At 35.6% G+C, this 22,894-nt stretch overlaps 1 protein-coding gene across 1 annotated transcript in view; it reads right to left on the bottom strand.

Moving 5' to 3' along the window:
• SEMA5A (semaphorin 5A) overlaps nt 1-22,894 on the bottom strand; it is a 1,142,184-nt gene that overhangs the window by 411,465 nt on the left and 707,825 nt on the right. The window contains exon 10 of the mRNA XM_053715801.1: nt 17,859-17,957. Within this exon, the coding sequence (XP_053571776.1) occupies nt 17,859-17,957 (99 nt within the window). The remainder of the gene's footprint in view (nt 1-17,858; nt 17,958-22,894) is intronic.

Genomic DNA, 22,894 nt, shown 5'->3' with positions numbered 1-22,894 from the left:
GGATGCAGCACTCTTAAAATTGCAAAGCTTCTGAAGCGTGATCATCGAACAATCAAGCGTTTCATTCAAAATAGTCAACAGGGTCGCAAGAAGCGTGTGGAAAAACCAAGGCGCAAAATAACTGCCCATGAACTGAGAAAAGTCAAGCGTGCAGCTGCCAAGTTCCACTTGCCACCAGTTTGGCCATATTTCAGAGCTGCAACATCACTGGAGTGCCCAAAAGCACAAGGTGTGCAATACTCAGAGACATGGCCAAGGTAAGAAAGGCTGAAAGACGACCACCACTGAACAAGACACACAAGCTGAAACGTCAAGACTGGGCCAAGAAATATCTCAAGACTGATTTTTCTAAGGTTTTATGGACTGATAAAATGAGAGTGAGTCTTGATGGGCCAGATGGATGGGCCCGTGGCTAGATTGGTAAAGGGCAGAGAGCTCCAGTCCGACTCAGACGCCAGCAAGGTGGAGGTGGAGTACTGGTTTGGGCTGGTATCATCAAAGATGAGCTTGTGGGGCCTTTTTGGGTTGAGGATGGAGTCAAGCTCAACTCCCAGTCCTACTGCCAGTTTCTGGAAGACACCTTCTTCAAGCAGTGGTACAGGAAGAAGTCTACATCCTTCAAGAAAAACATGATTTTCATGCAGGACAATGCTCCATCACACGCGTCCAAGTACTCCACAGCGTGGCTGGCAAGAAAGGGTATAAAAGAAGAAAATCTAATGACATGGCCTCCTTGTTCACCTGATCTGAACCCCATTGAGAACCTGTGGTCCATCATCAAATGTGAGATTTACAAGGAGGGAAAACAGTACACCTCTCTGAACAGTGTCTGGGAGGCTGTGGTTGCTGCTGCACGCAATGTTGATGGTGAACAGATCAAAACACTGACAGAATCCATGGATGGCAGGCTTTTGAGTGTCCTTGCAAAGAAAGGTGGCTATATTGGTCACTGATTTGTTTTTGTTTTGTTTTTGAATGTCAGAAATGTATATTTGTGAATGTTGAGATGTTATATTGGTTTCACTGGTAAAAATAAATAATTGAAATGGGTATATATTTGTTTTTTGTTAAGTTGCCTAATAATTATGCACAGTAATAGTCACCTGCACACACAGATATCCCCCTAAAATAGCTATAACTAAAAACAAACTAAAATCTACTTCCAAAACTATTCAGCTTTGATATTAATGAGTTTTTTGGGTTCATTGAGAACATGGTTGTTGTTCAATAATAAAATGAATCCTCAAAAATACAACTTGCCTAATAATTCTGCACTCCCTGTATATATATATATATGTGTGTGTGTGTGTGTGTGTGTGTTTTTATGTGTATACATATGTATTTATGCAGACACATATATACACATATACACATATAAATACATATTTAGACACACACATATACATATATATATATATATATATATATATATATATATATATATATATATATATATATATATATATATATGTACATTGGAGCCCTTTGTAGTTAAAGTAGATCAAACATGATAAATCATATTTCTTTCATGTAATTAGCAAGAGTCCATGAGCTAGTGACGTATGGGATATACATTCCTACCAGGAGGGGCAAAGTTTCCCAAACCTCAAAATGCCTATAAATACACCCCTCACCACACCCACAAATCAGTTTTACAAACTTTGCCTCCCATGGAGGTGGTGAAGTAAGTTTGTGCTAGATTCTACGTTGATATGCGCTTCGCAGCAGGCTGGAGCCCAGTTTTCCTCTCAGTGTGCAGTGAATGTCAGAGGGATGTGAAGAGAGTATTGCCTATTTGAATTCAATGATCTCCTTCTACGGGGTCTATTTCATAGGTTCTCTGTTATCGGTCGTAGAGATTCATCTCTTACCTCCCTTTTCAGATCGACGATATACTCTTATATATACCATTACCTCTACTGATTCTCGTTTCAGTACTGGTTTGGCTTTCTACTACATATAGATTAGTGTCCTGGGGTAAGTAAGTCTTATTTTCTGTGACACTCTAAGCTATGGTTGGGCACTTTTATATAAAGTTCTAAATATATGTGTTTAAACATTTTTTTGCCTTGATTCAGGATGTTCAACGTTCCTTATTTCAGACAGTCAGTTTCATATTTGGGATAATGCATATGAATTAATCAATTTTTTCTTACCTTAAAATTTGACTTTTTTCCTGTGGGCTGTTAGGCTCGCGGGGGCTGAAAATGCTTCATTTTCTTGCGTCATTCTTGGCGCAGACTTTCTTGGCGCGAAAATTTTCTTGTCATTTTCGGCGTCATACGTGTCGTCGGAAGTTGCATCATTTTTTTGACGTTTTTGCGCCAAAAAATGTCGGCGTTTCCGGATGTGGCGCCAAAAGCATTTAGGTGCCAAATAATGTGGGCGGCTTTTTTGGCGCTAAAAAATTTGAGCGTCATTGTTGTCTCCACAATATTTAAGTATCATTATTTATTGCTTCTGGTTGCTAGAAGCTTGTTCATTGGCATATTTTTCCCATTTCCTGAAACTGTCATTTAAGGAATTTGATCAATTTTGCTTTATATGTTGTTTTTTCTATTACATATTGCAAGATGTCTCAGATTGTCCCTGAATCAGAAGCCACTTCTGGAAAAACGCTTAACTGAGTTTCAGTTCTACCAAAGCTAAATTCATTTATTTTAAATGTTATAAATGTTTATCTTTAGCTATGGTTTGTAATAAGTTATTATGATATACTTTTACATGCAGAATCCATTAGTATTTATGCTTTATATATTTCCATTCTTACATCTTATGTACAAGAAATATTTAGAAGATTTATAAGAAATTTTTTTCTGATTCTATTTTAAAGGCTTTGTCTGACTTTGTGCCTTCTAATAAAATTTTTAGGTCTTTTTCACTTCTTTTTTAATTATTGAAGTTTCAAATGACCAACAACATACTGATTTATCCTTCTCTGATGATGTTTTGTCTCTTTCAGAAATTTTCTTCATCAGATATTGACACTAACAAATCTACTTTTTTATTATTTTTCTATTATTAAAGTACATTTGTTCTTTGTTGAAAAGGTGTTGATTATTTTGGATATTAAGGTAACTAGTTCTTTAAGACTAGCTGACACTATTTCTGCCTATTTATTCTTCTGTGTTTTCAGAGGTTTTCTTTCCAATTCCCCATACTAGGGAATGGAATAGGCTGAGAATTTTCTTTTATTCCTTCTTCAAAGGTTTTAAACTATATTCTTTGCCAGCAGTTAAATTCAATTTGGAGGGTTCTCCAATTTATTGGGGCTATCTCTACTTCTACTAATTATGCTATTGTTTCTATAGCAAAATAGTATTTATTTTCCTTTAGATAGTTGTATCTTATTTATGGAAAATTATTTAGTTTCAGGTACTTTTCTTGGTCCTGTGATTTATTTGGATATTGCAATTGCTTCATTTTTTCTGTTTACTTTAAGATCAAGTATCAGATTATGATTTATTTTTGTTAAAGGAACAACATTTACTAGACTAGGTGCTGTTGCATTTGTCTTGTTGTTTTGCATTTATTGATTATGCAAGTCCACTGTATTGACTGGTCCTTTTAACTGGACTATCATGCTAATAATTTCATTTGTGTCTTCATTTTATTGAATATTTTCGCAAATGAGGGTTAATCTATATCTTTAGCTATCTTAGCTAGAAGAATTTTGTGATTTAAAAAAAAAAAAAAATCCATATTTCTTTTGTTCTAAGGTAATCAATAATTTGTTTTATAATTGGATTCAATTCTTAACTGTTACTCTGGGCTTCAAGATTGAGTTCTAAGACTAAAACTTTAAGCTTATACTAGTTTGGTTGTTCTTATTAAGGAACGAATTCCTGAGTTCTTTCCCAAGTAACATGTTTATAATTGGAGTTTGAAATCAGCTCCGTAATATTGCGATGTACGTGCCGTATTCCAGCTTGGCTGGTAAGAGGCAGGTTAAGACTTCTTTGAAATTTATTTGGTTCTATTTTGTCCAAATTTCTTTGATTTTATTCCAGTAAGGCTAACACTTTCTTTAAGTGTGTTTCTGTCCTATATATTTTGGGTACTGTTGAAGCATGGCTGGGCACCCATGGGGTTCAAGCGCTGCTCAGACCTGGAATCTTCTGGGGTATTTCTTCCAGTTCCTTTTTTAGGAACCGGGTTTTGGAGTTTTATTCAAACTATTTTAGGTCTTATGGCCACAGCATTGGATACAATTCCCTTTGCTCATTTTCAATAGAAATAACCTTTACAGTCTTTTATGAGTGTTGTTTCTTCAAGAACATGGTTGGAGGATCAATTTACCAAAAAGTTTGTTGATTCCTCAGACAAGGGTAACCTTTTTAGGTTTCCAGATAGATTCAGTGTCCATGACTCTGTCTCTGACGGACAAGAGACGTCTGAAATTAGTTTCAGCTTGTCAAAACCTTAAGTCTCAATCTTTCCCTTCAGTAGCCTTATGCATGGAAATTCTAGGTCTTATGACTGCTGCATTAGACGCGATCCCCTTTGCTCGTTTTCACATGCGACCTCTTCAGCTCTGTATGCTGAACCAGTGGTGCAGAGATTATACAAAGATATCTCAATTAATATCTTTAAAACCGATTGTTCGACACTCTCTGACGTGGTGGACAGACCACCATCGTTTAGTTCAGGCAGCACAAGGGGTTTGGGAATCTCAGGAGGAGATTACCAATCAACATTTTGGAACTCTGTGCAATTTTCAGAGCTCTTCAGTCGTGGCCTCTTCTAAAGAGAGAGTCGTTCATTTGTTTCCAGACGGACAATGTCACAACCGTGGCATATGTCAATCATCAAGGAGGGACTCACAGTCCCCTGGCTATGAAAGAAGTCTCTTGAATACTTGTATGGGCGGAATCCAGCTCCTGTCTAATTTCTGCGGTTCATTTCTCAGGTATAGACAATTGGGAAGCGGATTATCTCAGTCGCCAAATGCTACATCCGGGCGAATGGTCTCTTTACCCAGAGGTATTTCTTCAGATTGTTCAAATATGGGGACTTCCAGAAATAGATCTGATGGCTTCTCATCTAAACAAGAAGCTTCCTAGGTATCTGTCCAGATCCAGGGATCCTCAGGCGGAAGCAGTGGATGCATTGTCACTTCCTTGGAAGTATCATCCTTCTTATATCTTTTCGCCTCTAGTTCTTCTTCCAAGAGTGATTTCCAAGATTCTAAAGGAGCGTTCGTTTATTCTGCTGGTGGCTCCAGCATGGCCTCACAGGTTTTGGTATGCGGATCTTGTCCGGATGGTTACTTGCAAACCGTGGACTCTTCCGTTAAGACCAGACCTTCTATCGTAAGGTCCTTTTTTCCATCAAGATCTCAAATCCTTAAATTTGAAGGTATGGAGATTGAACACTTGATTCTCAGTCATAGAGGTTTCTCTGACTCCGTAATTAATACTATGTTACAGGCTCGTAAACCTGTATCTAGGATGATATATTATCGAGTCTGGAAGACTTCCATTTCTAGGTGTTTTTCTCATCATTTTTCTTGGCATTCTTTTAGAATTCCTAGAATTTTACAGTTCTTCAGGATGGTTTGGATTAAGGTTTGTCTGCAAGTTCCTTGAAAGGACAAATCTCTGCTCTTTCTGTTCTTTTTCACAGAAAGATTGCTAGTCTTCCTGATATTTATTGTTTTGTACAAGCTTTGGTTCGTATAAAACCTGTTATTAAGTCAATTTCTCCTCCTTGGAGTTTGAATTTGGTTCTAGGGGCTCTTCAAGCTCCTCCGTTTGAACCTATGCATTCGCTGGATATTAAATTACTTTTTTGGAAAGTTTTGTTTCTTTTGGCCATCTCTTCTGCTAGAAGAGTTTCTGAATTATCTGCTCTTTCTTGTGAGTCTCCTTTTCTGATTTTTTATCAAGATAAGGCGGTTTTGCAAACTTCATTTAAATTTTTACCTAAGGTTGTGAATTCTAACAACATTAGTAGAGAAATTGTAGTTCCTTCATTGTGTCCTAATCCTAAGATCTCTAAGGAAAGATTGTTGCATTCTTTGAATGTAGTTAGAGCTTTCAAATATTATGTTGAAGCTACTAAGATTTCCGGAAGACTTCTAGTCTATTTGTTATCTTTTCTGGTTCAAGGAAAGGTCAGAAGGCTTCTGCCATTTCTTTGGCATCGTGGTTAAAGTCTTTGATTCATCATGTTTATGTTGACTCAGATAGAACTCCGCCTCAAAGGATTACAGCTCATTCAACTAGGTCAGTCTCTACTTCCTGGGCATTTAGGAATGAAGCTTCGGTTGATCAGATTTGCAAAGCAGCAACTTGGTCTTTTTTGCATACTTTTACTAAATTCTACCATTTTGATGTGTTTTCTTCCTCAGAAGCAGTCTTTGGTAGAAAAGTACTTCAGGCAGCTGTTTCAGTTTGATTCTTATGCTTATATTTTCAATTTTTTTCATTATAAGATTTAAACTTTGTTTTGGGTGTAGATTATTTTTCAGCGGAATTGGCTGTCTTTATTTTATCCCTCCCTCTCTAGTGACTCTTGCGTGGAAGATCCACATCTTGGGTATTCATTATCCCATACATCACTAGCTCATGGACTCTTGCTAATTACATGAAAGAAAACATAATTTATGTAAGAACTTACCTGATAAATTCATTTCTTTCATATTAGCAAGAGTCCATGAGGCCCACCCTTTTTTTGTGGTGGCTATGATTTTTTTGTATAAAGCACAATTATTCCAATTCCTTTTTTTTTTTTATGCTTTCGCACTTTTTTCTTCTCACCCCACTTCTTGGCTATTCGTTAAACTGATTTGTGGGTGTGGTGAGGGGTGTATTTACAGGCATTTTGAGGTTTGGGAAACTTTGCCCCTCCTGGTAGGAATGTATATCCCATACGTCACTAGCTCATGGACTCTTGCTAATATGAAAGAAATGAATTTATCAGGTAAGTTCTTACATAAATTATGTTTAATGCAATAGTTTGTGGGTTTGCGCACGATTAGGGTGTTATGTTTTTTTCCCCATTTTTTTGCTCTATTGACTTCTATTGGGAATACGTTAACACGAAGTTCGACTTTTTCTCGCATTGGGTCAGCGCATAGAAACATTTTACTTTCAACTTGTATTACGAGCGCTAAACGACACTCGCAAACACATAACACCTAGCAGGTAGCATGGGAGAGTTAAATAATACTCCACTTTTAATCTGGCCCAAAATCTTTAATTTTGTTTAGTATAAACTTTTTCAAGAGGCTTTTCAAAAGATGCATCACTAAATAATAGAAAACAGTATTAATAAAATTACAGTTTTAAATGCTTTTAAAACAATTATTCTGTATGTAGATCTTGCCCAATTGCACTAATTAATCATTACTATAATATGCGCATATATCAAATTATGTTAATGACCCTTTAAGAGTACAGCAGAGCCATACATATTAAAGGGGCATGAATATACTTTCATTGTCTGGACAGAGCATGCAGTGTTAACATATTTTCTAATTACTTCTGATATCAACTTTACTATATTCTCTTGGTAACCTTTCTTGAAAAACATACCAAGTAGGGTCAGGAGTAGCAATGCATTATTGGCTATACACATATGCTCTTTGCCATTGGTTCTCCCAATGTGTTCATTAAGGTTCCAGAAGTGAATTGTTGTTCCGAAACTTTAAAATATATGTTTTATCCTTGTTATATGTAACAAACAGTGAAATAAATGACACAGAGTATATTTGAATGTTTATGTCCCTTTAGGAATATATTTAAATATTTGATATAGATAGATAGATAGATAGATAGATAGATGATAGATAGATAGATAGATAGATAGATAGATAGATAGATATACACACAGTACTGTACAAAAGTCTTAGGCCCCCACCAGCTTTGTTGTTTTAACAAAGTTTTTAATGACCATCCATATTTATTTTTCAGTCTCTTTATTAGATACAAACAGAAAATACAGAAAATATGTACACAAATATAAAAAAAACCCATAATTTTCAGAACAAAATGGCTTCTTCAGGCAAAAGTCAATATTTAGTGTGACCTCCCTTGGCACTAAGCACATCTTGAACTCTTTTGGGGAGACTGCCCTGAAGTTTTCTGAAGTAATATTCTGGTCTATTATATATATTTCTTTAGATTTAGGTTGTCTTTTATTTATTTCTCTGTCCAGGTGATCCCATACTGCATCTTTAATATTCAGGTCTGGACTCTTTGGAGGACGGTCCATGACTGTCAGTGTTTTATCAGATGTTTTTCTCTCCAATCAGGCGCTTTTCAGAAGGAATGGCATGATGAATTAAAACCTGTCTGCACTTTTCATGATTCCATCAATTCGGACAATATCACCAACACCAATGGCAGAAATGCAGCCCCAAACCAGGACAGACCCTAAACCATGTTTCACTGAAGGCTACAAGCACTCATTCTTCCATCTCTCTCCAAGTCAATTGGACCCAAAAATGTAAAACTTGGATTCGTCACTCCATAATACTCTTTTCTGCTGATAATCATTCCAATCTTTGTGAGCTTTAACATATCTTAGCCTTTTTACCCTTTTCCCCTTCCAAAAAAGTGGTTTATTCACTGCTACCCTTCCACAAAGACCATTCCTGATCAAGCTTCTTCGGACTGTGGAAGGGTCAACTTGACCGATGAAGCTGCCAGATGCTGGGCCAGGTCTTTGCTGGTATTCTTCCAGTCTCTCAATGAAGAAACTCTGAGAAAGTTCTCATAAGATTTTGAAAGCTTTCTTGGCCTTACAATCCTTTTTTTGTCCTTGACCTCTCTTGATTCTTTAAATATCTTTATAACAGCTTGAATACCACATCTTGAGTATCCAGTTTGTTTGCTGATTTCCTTTTGAGAATGGCCTTGCTGATGCAAAAATATGATTTCATGTCCGACAAATTCTGTGATCTTTGTCATTATGAATGATGTGATTGAAAATTGATCTTATTAGCAAGCTTCCAGTGAATTAAACTCATACCACATGTGTATGTAATGCTAAAGCATGTCTTGCACAAACCTGGTGTAATAGACCTTTTTCGCATCAGTCATTTTGACATGAAATAGTAGGACAAATACAGGTGTTAGCAATGACATTAATTAGGATTCCATTTAGGTTTACGAGAGTCAGGTTTCTGCTTTTGCTCAAGTGTAAGGTGAGGTCACAACAAATACTTGTCACTTTAGCCTAAAGAAGCATTTTTTTCTGATTTTTTTCAGTTTTTTTAATACTGCATACACATATTCTGCATTTGCTGGTTTTATTCTAATAAAGAGACTGAGAAATAATTATATATGGCCATTATACCATTTCCAAAACAACAAATCTTATATATATTATATATAATATAAGAATGTTAAAAATCATCCTGAAAATATCATAAAAGATTTGAATTTTGTGAAATCTACTTTTATGTAGGCCAAAAACTTTTAATATAATCTTTATAATTGTAAATTCTTTTAGCTAGTACCGCTGCAAAAGTCGACAGTTTTTATAATCTATAAGCTAAAAAGTAACATTGAAAAGCTTAAAAACCTTGATTCTTCAGTATGCTATGCAGCAATTAATAACATATATTGTCCTTAATCAAAATACACAACCGGCACCACTTAAACTAGCGTATTAATTAGTAACTATTTGGTAAAATAAGCCCAAATAAGGCAAAAAAAAAAAACTTTGGATTTGATGAAGCACCTGGGATGGGCTAGTATTCTAAACCAGTATTCTTCAATTTTTCAATATCAGTCCTCAACTAACAGCTAGGTTAGATGTTCATAATGACTGAATAAATAAAAGCCAAGTTATTAAGTAGATAATTATATCATCTGTGGTTTAATCATAGCTGATTATATTATTTGTGGTGTAGTAAATGCTTACAGAGGCACATAAGTCACACAACTGCACGTCCCAATAGCTCTAGTCAAAGCGATTGAAAATGTCTGAGCTCCCATTAGTCTCCTATCTCCTTATGCTATGTTAAGTCTTAATTGGACAAGCCAGTATGACTAAAATCTAACGTTTAATGCCTGACTGGCTGTCCCTCACATCCATCATTAAAAATATTATAGCAGGATTGGACAGGGGATGATGTCCAGCACTATGGAATTTTTACGGCACTATACAAATGATAATAATAATAATAATAATAATGGAAATATGAATGGACAGACCCTCTATACATCATAAGAAACTAAGGCGCTGAGTATCCAATCAATATATCTCCATCTCCCCTTTGTCCTCCTATTTTTTTGGCCCAATAGGCACAAATAAATGAATGCATAAATTTGGTCAAGCAATAATTTGTTCTTCCTTTGTTTCATTAAATTTCTTTTTGGCTGTTCGTGTATTGGATAACTCACAGAATCAGCAAAATTTCATATGAATTTGTATTCACCCGGAGCTGAATGAAATCTCTCTAGTAATTAATTTAGAACTTAGCAATTTCAGGCTGTGTTAGTATAAAAAAAAAAATGCATGCATGCAAATTCATATTCTAAAGCCAACCACTGAAAATACTAAAACTTTTTTTTTTTAATCTTTAATGCAATAACCATAGAGCTTTAAACTGTTACACATTTTTCAAAACAGTCCCATTTTGATATCTCTATTCTGGTGGCTTGTCTCTATTATGCTGTCTCATTCTCAATACTCATTTTCCTTTAATTGTCCAGGTTTCTGCCCTTTTCCTATCATGACTAAACCTGTTAGATTTTTAGATGTTTTATCTTAGCCCTCTGCTAGTAATGGTCTACGACAGGTTTTCAAAAGATAGTAAACACAAGTAATAGTAACTAGGGCTAGTAGCAGCACTCGAGCATGAAACTTCGAATGAGTTAGAGCCCAGATAGACAAACATAGATACAGAATCTAAGTAAAGACAGGCAGACATCAGGGCAGGTCGCACAGCTTCAATGGTCGAATCACAGGCAAAGGTCAGGGATGGTAGAACTGGTTCATAGTTAAGAGGCAAACAGGAGCAAAACTACAACACTGGGAAGGTGCAAAATATGCAACCTAGCAACTTGAGGGATACTAACAGTGTCCCTAAATAGTTTCTAGCATGGGAAGTAAACAGGTGTTCAGATGGAAACTTGTCTATAAACAAACACCTTGCAGCATGCTGGGTAGATTTCCAGTGACGGCACAGGTAGAGGACTCGTAGTAGGAGCAGAGAGGGTAAGTGCCAACACAGCCCCTCGCTTACCCTGACTCCATTACCTGTATTCTACTGCTCTGTCCACAACTCACCCCAGCCCACAGCATTTAACTCTTAATATAGCTAACTGTATATAGGAACAGAGATATCAAAATTGCTTTCCAAATTGCCCTGTATAGAATTAGCTTTTTTTTCAGAATTTTGCTCCAAAGAGAAAGAGTATCTTTAAAGTTTAGAGTGTAACAAAGAAAAAAACTAAAATGCAACATAACTGAACACAGGTGTTCTCACTAGAATGTGCTCAGCTTTCCCCCATAGAATGCACTCCAATTTGCCAATTAAATTAAAGGGACACTGAACCCAATTTTTTTCTTTTGTGATTCAGATAGAGCATGCAATTTTAAGCAACTTTCTAATTTACTACTATTATCAATTTTTCTTTGTTCACTTGCTATCTTTATTTGAAAAAGAAGGCATCTAAGCTTCTTTTTTGGTTCAGCACTCTGGAAAGCACTTTTTTATTGGGGGATGAATTTATACACCAATCAGCAAGAATAACCCAGGTTATTCACCAAAAATGGGCCGGCATCTAAACTTACATTCTTGCATTTCAAATAAAGATACCAAGAGAATGGAGAAAATTTTATAATAGGAGTAAATTAGAAAGTTGCTTAAAATTGCATGCTCTGTCTGAATCACGAAAGAAAAAATTTGGGTTTAGTGTCCCTTTAAGCATTCATCTCTAATTTTTTAACTTAAAAGCTGATAAAATTATTATTATTTATTTATAAAATATTTTACCAGGAAGGATACATTGAGATTTCTTTTGTTTTCAAGTATGTCCTGGGTCTTTTAAGTTTTATTTTATTTATACATCATATTACAATAATTAATAAAGATAAGCGTTACTTTGTTGCCCTGCTGCAATAAAATACATTATAATAAAGAGGATAAACTAGCACTGCGGAATCTGTTGCTGCTCTACAAATAATTGATAATAATAATAAAGAGATGAGGACATGAAAACAAAAAAAAAAAAATGGAATTACAGTGTGCATCAAAGTGTTTTCATATTCATTCCTATAAGTGAAATTTAAATATAAATAAAATATAATTGATTTGATTATATAAAATACAAGTTAAACAAGTAAAGGCAAATGCAAAATATAATTTGAAAATCAAAATATAATAACATAATTGTGTAAAAGTATTTTTTTTTCCATTTATTTATTATTAAATATTTTCATAATCAACTTCCTTAACTTAAAGGGCCATAATACCCAAATGTTTAAACACTTGAAAGTGATGCAGCATAGCTGCAAAAAGCTGATTAGAAAATATCACCTGAACATCTCTATGTAAAAAAGAAAGATATTTTACCTCAAAAGTTCCTCAGTAGCCACCTCCCATTGTAAAGGATTTCTAAGCAGCATATCAGTATGTCTGTCCCGGGACATCTGAAAGGATGAGCTTCGTGCACTCTCATATTATTTCACCAATCAGGTAAAGGAAGCTTACTATGAAATCTCATGAGAGTTAAGTCAAATCTCATGAGATCACAGTAAGAGTTCATGACCTCAGCACTGCTGATGCTGATTGGCTGCTGTTCATTTCTTCATTTTTTTAGTTTTTTTACCTGCAGCTGGGAGCAGCTAAGTATAACTTTTTACACAGAACTTACTCTGGTGAGCTGAGGAGATTGTGAGGTAAAATATCTTCCTTTTTTACATAGAGATGCTCATGTGATATTTTCCTGTCAGCTTTTTACAGTTATACTGCATTAGTTTCAAGTGATTTAGCATATGAGTATTATGTCCCTTTAATGTTAGTTCCAGGTCATAAGCTACCTGAAATAAATAAGAAATTCTTACTGAATTTCCTGTTTTAAAAATAGTCGGTTTAGAGCATAAACTGAACGACTACATAAATAAATATAGCAGCTAAATAAAATGCTTTGTTTAAGATATAAAACTGAGTGCCGAATAATTTAAAATATATTGCTAAAACCTTTTATAATAGAATTAGATGTCATTTGTGGACATCCAAGCATGGGTTTGTTTATGTGGCTTTTAATAAATGTCCCAGTGATGAATACATAAGCAGAAGAGCAGACCGAGTCTGGAAAAAGGGGACAGACTTTTAGAATCTCACTAACACAAAACTTCACCAGCCACAATAGGCATTACTCGTTACTATAATTAAAAAAAGATTACAGTGATAACATCTGAAACGTCAATGATGACCTAAGCTCACTGATTATATTAAGGTAAATTAACACAATTTGTATGAACGGTCAATGTATTTTTTGAATGTTTTTAAGTATATAATAATAATAATAATAATAATAATAATAAAGGTTACACTGTGTTCTCCCATGTATCCCTATTTGTACACAGTTATCCAATGCTGAAAAGAATATCTAGGTAGGCTCAGGAGCAGCAATACACAACTGGGAGCTAGTTGGTGATTTGTGGCTATGCACATATACCTCTTGTAAATGTCTCACCTAAGGTTTCCAGCTAGATCCTATAGGTGCATTGTTGCTCTGAAATTATGTGCAAGTTACATAGTTATATGCAACCTATTGTATAAAATAAAATGTTCTAACAAATAATCTCACATTATGAAGTACTTTTTTTATACTCTAGAATGTCCTATGAACTCTGGTTTTTATCTGTACTCATAAGTATACATTTGTGTACCTTTTTACAGATCCTGTCCTCCACAGTAGACTTTAAAGGGACATTCAGGTTTTATTAAATTTTCATGATTCAGATACAGCATGTAAATTTTAAACAACTTTCCAATTTACTTCCATTTAAAAAAAATGTGCACAGTCTTTTATATTTACACTTTTTTGAGTCACCATACTGAGCATGTGCAAGAACTCAGACTATACGTATATGCATTTGTGATTGGCTGATTGCTATCACATGGTACAGGGGGAGTGGAAATATGCATAACTTTAAAATGTGTTAGAAAAGAATCTACTACTCATTTGAAATTCAGAGTCAATGCAATTGTATTGTCTTGTTATCTTGCATTTGTTGATTATGCAAATCTGCTGTGTTTACTGGTCCTTTAAAAGAGTAGGACATCCTACCTAATGTACAGCAGCTGCTGGGAAATATTAACATAACATATACACAACCCTTTATTTTAACATCTCCACTAACATTCCTTTATACCCCTTGTGATCAATAGATGTAGGAACACCCCCCATACATCTACCCTACTCTTTAAAATAAAGGTTATCAATCCATAATCTAGCCAAACTATCGCCCATACACAAAAAATGTGGATGTAACATTTGACCAAGCCCTCCTCTCTAACTACACACCCACACCGATTATACATGATCGCAACACTATATCACACCCTCCTTTCTTAATCCACATTCCACTTATAGCCTACCACCAATCTCCAACAAGGCCACACCCCCAAAGGTGGCCACAAACAAAATAGCAATGTGGGTACTCAATTGTAACTAATACCTTGTTTTGCTAAGCATAACTCAATACTTGCATATTAGTTAATTGTGTGACAAAAGTGTTTGTATAAATTATGTAAAATAGAAAGAGAAACAGTCTGCCAAGAATGAACAGCAGCTCAATAGCTTGTTCTATGGCCCGGTTGCCACCTGGGAGTAGCTTCTTTCTGCCCAATTGTGCTTTTCACAAAGGAAAACTTTCTTGTAGTATATCAGTCAGATCTCGCCAACATGGTCAGTCCAGCCCCGAAATACCAGGCAATTCTCCTTTGCTTTTTACACAATTAGTATGTCTGCTTCTAAACTAACCCTACCTCTAGCCAGTGTTTTCTATCTCATTCTCAGACTAAAATATAATCTAATATGAGACAATAAATAATTTCATACCTACCATACAAAAGATAGTAATATTCCCAAAAACAAATTTCCTAATCTGAACAATCCAAACTGTAAATTTAGTGAAGTTAATAATAATAATTCCCCAGAGGCTATTGTAAACTTTTACGTTGGAGTCGGTCACATATTCCTGAGCTGTTAGATCAGTGAGCTGAGTCACTGGAAATACTAAAGCTGACCTTAACAGCACATGGTAATGCTGCAGGCTTTGTCCTTGGTCCCCTTCTCTTCTCAATTTAAACATCATCCTTAGGTTCCTTAATACAGTCCTATAGATTTCAATGCAATTTGTATGCTGATTATACCCAAATCTACATCTCTGCACTAGACCTATCCCCTTCCTTACTAACTTGTGTCACTAACTGTCTTTCGAATATTTTATTCTGGATGTCCTCTCACTACCTTAAGCTATATCTCTCTAAAACTGAGCTCCTTCTTTTCTCCCTTCTTTCAAAATTCCTACCCTTAACTTTTTCTAACTGTTGATAACATCAATACCACAACCCCGCATGCCCGGTGTTTTTGGTCACACTTGACTCAGATCTCTCTTTCACTCCTCACAGCCAGTCTTTGGCCAATTCTTGCCACCTCCCCCTTAAAAACATCTAAAAAAATTGCCACTTCCTCACACAAGACACAACTAAGACTTTAATCCACTCTCTAATCATTTCCAGCCTTGACTATTGCAACTCCAAACTCTCCGGCATTCCTAGCTGCTCTCTATCTTCCTTATCTTCCATAATAAATGCTTCTGCCAGGCTGATGTTCCTTATACGTCGCTCCTCATCTGCTGCACCTCTCTGCCAGTCCCTTCACTGGCTTCTTCTAACCTCCAGAATAAAACATAAAATCCTGACTATAATTTTTAAAGCTCTCAATAACACTGCTCCACCCTATATCTCCGACATAGTTTCCAGATACTCGCCATCCCGTTCCCTTCACTCTGCTCATGAACTCCGTCTCTCCTCCTCTCGTTACCTCCTCACATTCCTGTCTACAAGACTTCTCCAGACTGGCCCCTATTTTGTGGTACTCTCTGCCTCGCTCTACACGACTCTCCCCTTGTTTTCAAACGTTCAAGCGATCCTTAAAGATTCTACTGTTTAGGGATGCATATAATATATGCTATCATTTTCTTCTTTTTGCTCCTCTCCTCCTTTAGCTATCCCCTTGAAGTCCCTTAGCATATAAGCTACGAGCCTAGCTGCTTTGTAGATCACTTTCATGAGAGATGATTTACAACAGTGAAACTCTTGGATGGGCCCTCTATCCCTTTGTCTCTCATAACTGTCACCTTGCATATTAGACCCATGTATTTAACGCTACGGAACCTGTTGGCGCTCTGCAAATAATTGATAATAATAATAACCTCTTGTGAGTACCTTTTTGACCATTTAGGATGGTATCCATTTAAGTTTATTGACTTGCACAAGGCAATGCCTTCTGTTTATGTTTTCTCTTAATTTTGACTTTACTGTCTCTTTATTTACAGTGTCCAAAATATTCTTTTTTTCCTCCATACATTGAATATTATATTTAAACAACTTTCCAGAGAATATCACACCTCATAACATACATCTGGTGCTATATCAATATTAATAGGCCTGATCAGGCTATATTTTTGCCTTTCCAATTGACAATATCTGTATTTGCTGACCTGTTACAAATAAACTGGCAACTTTTAGATAAATTACAACTTGATCAGTAGCATTACCTGCCCTAATGGAAAATTCCATCATACTTAGATTTAACTGTAATACCTATATAATGGTGGATACCATAAGAGACCCTGATGACAAAAACAAACAAAAAAAATTGTATGAATAAAGGGACAGTAAAGTCAAAATTAAACTTTCATGATTAGGATAGAGCATGCAATTTTAAACAACTTTCCAATTAACTTCTGTTATCAAATTTGCTTTATTCTCTTGGTATCTTTTATTAAAAAGTAAAACTAGGTTGGTTCATAAGAGCTGCAAAGTGTGCACGTGTCTTAGTACTCTATGGCAGCAGTGTTTTGCAACATTACTGCCATAGTGTACTATAGACACGTGCACACTCCTGAGCTCTTAAGAGCTTACTTGTTTTACTCTTCAATAATAGATACCAAGAGAACAAAGCAAATTTAAAAACAGAAGTAAATTGCAAAGTTGGTTAAAATTGCATGCTCTATCTAAATCATGAAAGTTTAATTTTGACTTTACTGTCGCTTTAAAGTTAGAGGAGGTTTATAAAAAAAATTAGTTATCGAGCAAAGTATCAAAAATGTGCAAAAAAAAAAATAAATAAATAAATAAATAAATATAAAGGGTAAATGAAGAGAAATAGACACATTTTTGTGAAATCAGACATATGTACAAGAATCATAGTACCTATTTACTGAAGAAAATCAATGATCATCAAACCTAGTCAAAATGCCTGTTATTTAAAATAGCACAAAAAATGCTATTATTTACATTTACATTTATATTTAAAACAAAAATGTACAGGTTATGCAATACTTTGTAAGAAGAAAATATTGTTATACTCAAAAGCATTCAATTTGCTGAGAAACTGCAGTTTGCACTTGTGTAATAACTCAGGAAAAAATACCTTCTCTCTGAACCTTTTGCATTAAATTAAAAAATCTATCATTTAAACACTGAATCTCTTGTGTATTTTTTTTTTTAAATAGATTTGTATTCAAGTTTAAAATTAACAAAACTCTGTTAACACAATGCTACAAATTGAATTGATTAGAGGACATAACACACTGTCTTGTCTACAGGCACACCTGATGAATTCTCACATTTTATTGGAACTTTTGAAATTGGAACTTACCGTTCTGTTTGTGCAAATAGGTGTGAATGCATTTGTTCCACAGGTGAATAATCGGTCTCCACTGACGAGCAGTACACGAATATAGTTTTGACATTCATCCTACAAAAATGAAAATGAAATAAAGGCTATTTATTAGCAACTTAACATGATCAGATATAAAAACGGGCATAATATCAATTTAATATTATTAGCTTCATTATAAATGTGGTGCACTTACTTAAAGGGAAATAATCTAAAAATTTAATTTTCTGTAAACCTTTTTACTATGTATTGTAAAAACCACATTGCAATATGTTTTAATTATTTATTTTGCTCAGTTTTCATGCAATTTACCTTTGAAAATAACTTTTCCCCCCAATTCTTGAGACTGCAGTGTATTCTGCAAACTTTTGATCTCTTACACAAAGTGTTTTTCAAGGGATATGCCCCTGGACTGCAAAAAATTTAAATGTTTATTTAAAAATGCTCCTAGTAAATGCTCTCACTGTTGTGAGAGGTTGTAGGTTACATGTGCACTAAAGCATATTTAAATATGCTTCATGCCTTTTGAACAGCGTGTCTGCTCAGAGAGCTGTCTGAGCCTTGTATTGTTCTTGTAATGACTCCAATTACATGATACCAAAGCTGGATTGGCCTACCAGGATACCAGGAGATTTCCCGGTGGGCTGCAGCAGCTAGGGCTGAAAAGCTACAATTTAAAGGGGTGATTAATGGATGCAATTGGGCTTTAGGGTGCATATATCAACCATCATGAACTTTTTTCTTAATACAAACTTATATAATATAATTCAAAAACAAAAATTGGGGGAAGGAGTATCCCAGTAATCCCATGTGAGAAAAATGGAGTGTGTGCATTAAACAGAGTAAACAGAAAATAGAGCTGGTCTCCAAATTTTCCAGGGCTGCTTTTTATTCCCAGTCCGACCCTGCATGATACAAGTCACTTCCAGCTTAAATCATACATTTCTGCTTTAAGCGCACATCTGCAATAAAAGTTCACACTAAAAACAGTGATAGCTTTTTCTAGAAACATTTTTTCTAAAGCAAATGCTTACATTAAAAAGTGAAATGCATTGCTGTGCATTTCAATTTTGGTTCGAATGTCCCTTTAAATGTTATTAAAATACATATTGAATACTGAGATTTATATTAGTACTGATGATAAAATTCAGATCTGGCAGGATAATAATAATAATCAATAATATATATCTCAGATGTCATGGTATAACTATGTAATTGATGAAGAAATAAGAAATGTTATATATTGTGTTACTGAAAAACTAACAATGAGAATAGAATGTTAGTTCCATGTAAATTGTTATAAAAATAAACATTTAATATACATGGACCCCCAACCAGGCTCTATATATGTATAATGACACTTGCTCATTTATAGTTTCAGTACTAAATTACAGTAAAAACTGAAGTCAAAGTTATGATTTATTTTAACCTATGCAGTTGTCATGGATGAATGTTATGAAGGTGAAGCTTACAATGTGGTGTTTGTTTTCAAACTAGTAAATATCACAGGAAGACTGATAAATGAATATTGGTGTATACTGCCCCGTTAATGTTAACATAAATGTAACATTTGCATTTCTTAGTAAATAACAAGTAACTGCATGCAATAGACACTACTATAAAGCATACTATGCACAGATACTGTTCTAAAAATCCAGCATTAAACCTTTTAAAAACTTACTTAGAAGCTCCCAATATAGCACTGTTTATGCGATTAGCCTGGGACATCCACTAAAAGGTCCTGGGAGCAGAACATTCCCCTTCCCCTGCATATGAAAAGACCTATTATACAAACAGAAGCAGTCTGAAGTCTGTGTACATCAGTATGCATATAAAACATTGGGGCTTGGGGGGGGCGTGTCCAAGTAGCGACTCTGAGCAGTCGCATTTTTCTAGTGCTCCGGGAGAAGAGCCTATAACCCGCCAGTTATTGCTTGATTTACACAGCACCAAGAGCTCACACAACTGGATTCGTGAATATAAAAGAACATTAACACTAAATATACCAGATTGCTCTATTAATGACCCCAGGGATGGAAAAGGACACCTGAGGCCTGTAGTGGCGGCAAACTCACAGGCGGCGCCTCCCCCCCGGACTCTCTGGGGTGTACGACCAGAGCTGTTTGCATTACTGCTTATTGTTGACACACAAGATCACTTGCAATTTCATATAACTTTGCTGTTGAAAGCGGAACCTTACGCAAAATAATAGAAATTAGAAAGGGCACAGATTCTCACAGCTGCCATGTGAGGTAATCCCCTTCCTAACAAATGGGACATGTTTCTCATCAGACTAGAGGGGCTATTTCAACCACTCATAGAGAAAGTGCTGTCTGAGAGTGAATTACAACTTCTTATAAACAGGATACCTATAGTTACAACTCCAGCGCAAACTAAGCAGCAAACTATGGGTCAGAGATCCGAATCTCACACGAAGCCCATGAAAGTTGTAACTCTCAACACACAGATAAAAGGAGAGTCTCCACAGCAAGTTGATACCCTACTACCTATGTTCACACCAACTGAACAGAACAAGTGGGCAGATGGCGCTTACCAGAATACTCCTAATACAGAGAAACTTTTCCCAACGCAGAGCGATGTGCTGCAGCAGCGTAACCATCAAATTGAGATAGCACCCGAAAAAATGGAAACATTAAAACACAGTAGTAAAGGACACAAAGAAGGCGCAAAAGAAATATATTGCCATCACCTGAAGATAGCATGCCTGCTTTACCTGAGTGGGCATAAGTCGGGGTCAGTGGAACTGCCTTGGGGCCTAGGGAGGGGCTCCGGGGGGACCGTGATCCCCGATGTCTCAAGATCCCTGCAATCTGGCGATCCTCCAGAAATCTCCATGACTTGGATCCCGCAAAGTGAGATAGCGCACAGTGGAACCGGAGCCTACTACAAAAAACAATCCTCAAATATAATGGTGCAAGTTCGAGCAGGACTAGCAGGAAAACACTCCAGCCCAACTTTGACCGCACCGGGTTCAGGATCTAAGACAGGACACTTATCGTGGGTGTTTGCTGTTACCTAGCAAAAACCATATAAGATATACAGAGCGGAGAACCCTAGGACTCTAGCTAAGTACCATAATCTTGCCATATTTTAAGTACAAAAAAAAAAAAAAAAAGTTTTGTTCCATCTTGGAATGTTGTTTCCTATGCACATAGGGTTTAAGAATTGTTCATGAGGCATTGTCTGTTAAATATTGTTTACCTCAATTTTCATGTACATCAATTTATTATAGTACCATATGCACAATAGATGGTAGAGAAAAGCAGAATCCCCATTAAGGTGATTGCAACACACGCATTTATCTTAACTGAAGTTCTCAACTAGCATGTATATACAGCCGTTCAAACTATGTAAACAGGTGTGTGCTCTGGGGGTTAGTGGGGGATCCTAGGTAAACACTACTCAAGCTATACAGAAGGTGGGACATTAGAACTCACGAAAAGCCAAATCAGGGGGGGGTGTAGACACATGAATGCTGTGTTGTCTGGTGGTCTGCGGCCGGGACTGTGAGATAGACACAACACGTACAGTATACTACACCTATGTCACTATTGCCAACTTTTGGTATATATATATATATATTTTATTAAGATAGCAATTCACCCATAGTTAACCACCCTTCTCCTTTTAGCTTATTTTTATCAATATGGTAAACCAACCTACACTCTCAGATTGAGCCCATAGATCAGCTTGCATAAATGGGAAATCTGTCATTCCCAAGGGGTTATGCACTACTTTTCTAACAATACAGCGTGCATAGTTTCCTATTTTATACTATTAAGTCACAACAGTGAGTTTTATTAATCTATATTACAATTGTTCAATGGTTAATAGACCGTGTCAAGACGTTATGTATATACACTTTGTTCAGCTCTGGTCTTAGTATCTGGATCATAACTTGTTCATATCACACCTAAAATGATCTCATCTATGTAAGATACTTTTTTGTTTTTTTTGTCTTATAACATCCCCTGGACTTTAACTAAATTACTTGAAAGGTCCAAATATGACCTAATATATTAAATATGGGGAAGAAAAATGAGGACTTTAAATAAAAATATTTACTCTTGTTATAATTGGAAGATATTTTCTTGTACACTGTCTATAAATGTTGTATACTTTTTATCCTTAATAAAAATATTAAAAAAAAACCCATTGGGGTTTGGTTAGGAGTAAAAAAATCAGTACAATCGGGTAGATTGCGAGTTTTGCGCTACACAGGGTGCGAAACGAATGCCAAATAAAGTTGCGTTATTTCACTCTCCATAGAGCCGCCATTATGAGTTACTGAAAAGCCTCCTTGTGCGTGCGATATGATGGTGTTAAACTCCATACCGCACAAAATCCCAGTGCTGCTTTGACGTGCTCGAGCACGCTTTCTCCCATAGACATTAATGGAGAGAGAGTGTTAGAAAAAAAACACCTGAGTGCGGAATGAAGAATCTCCGTAATGCAACCCCATTGATGTCAATGGGGAAAAAAAAGTTACGCTTAAACACCCTAACATAAACCCCTAAACTAAACACCCCTAATCCGCCACCCCGACATCACCGACACCGAAATAAATGCGGATTAGGGGTTAATAACTATTTTTAGTTTATTTTTTATTTTGGGTGTTTGGGGGTGGGGTGGGAATTTGTAATTTTTGTTTTTATTTATTAGCAAAACAGCTGTTAACTTTAGGGCAATGCCCTACAAAAGGCCCTTTTAATGGCTATTGGTAGTTTACTATAGATTAGGGATTTTTTTATTTTGGGGGTGTTTTTTTTAATGGGGTATTAGAATAGGAATAATTTTTATTATTTTGGATAATTTTGTTTATTTTTTGTAATGGCATTGTTTTTTTGTAATTGTAGTTTAAATTTTTTAGGAATGTTATGTTTTTTATTTTCAGTAATGTTAGGTTTTATTAGTGTAAGCTTAGGTTTTATTTTTATTTCACAGGTAAGTTTGTATTTATTTTAACTAGGGAATTAGTAAATAGTTATATTGTA

This window comes from Bombina bombina, chromosome 5 (assembly GCF_027579735.1).
Source record: "Bombina bombina isolate aBomBom1 chromosome 5, aBomBom1.pri, whole genome shotgun sequence".
NCBI classification, from domain to species: domain Eukaryota; kingdom Metazoa; phylum Chordata; class Amphibia; order Anura; family Bombinatoridae; genus Bombina; species Bombina bombina.
Note: the sequence above shows the minus strand (reverse complement) of the source record. Positions and strands in the feature narration are given on the sequence as shown.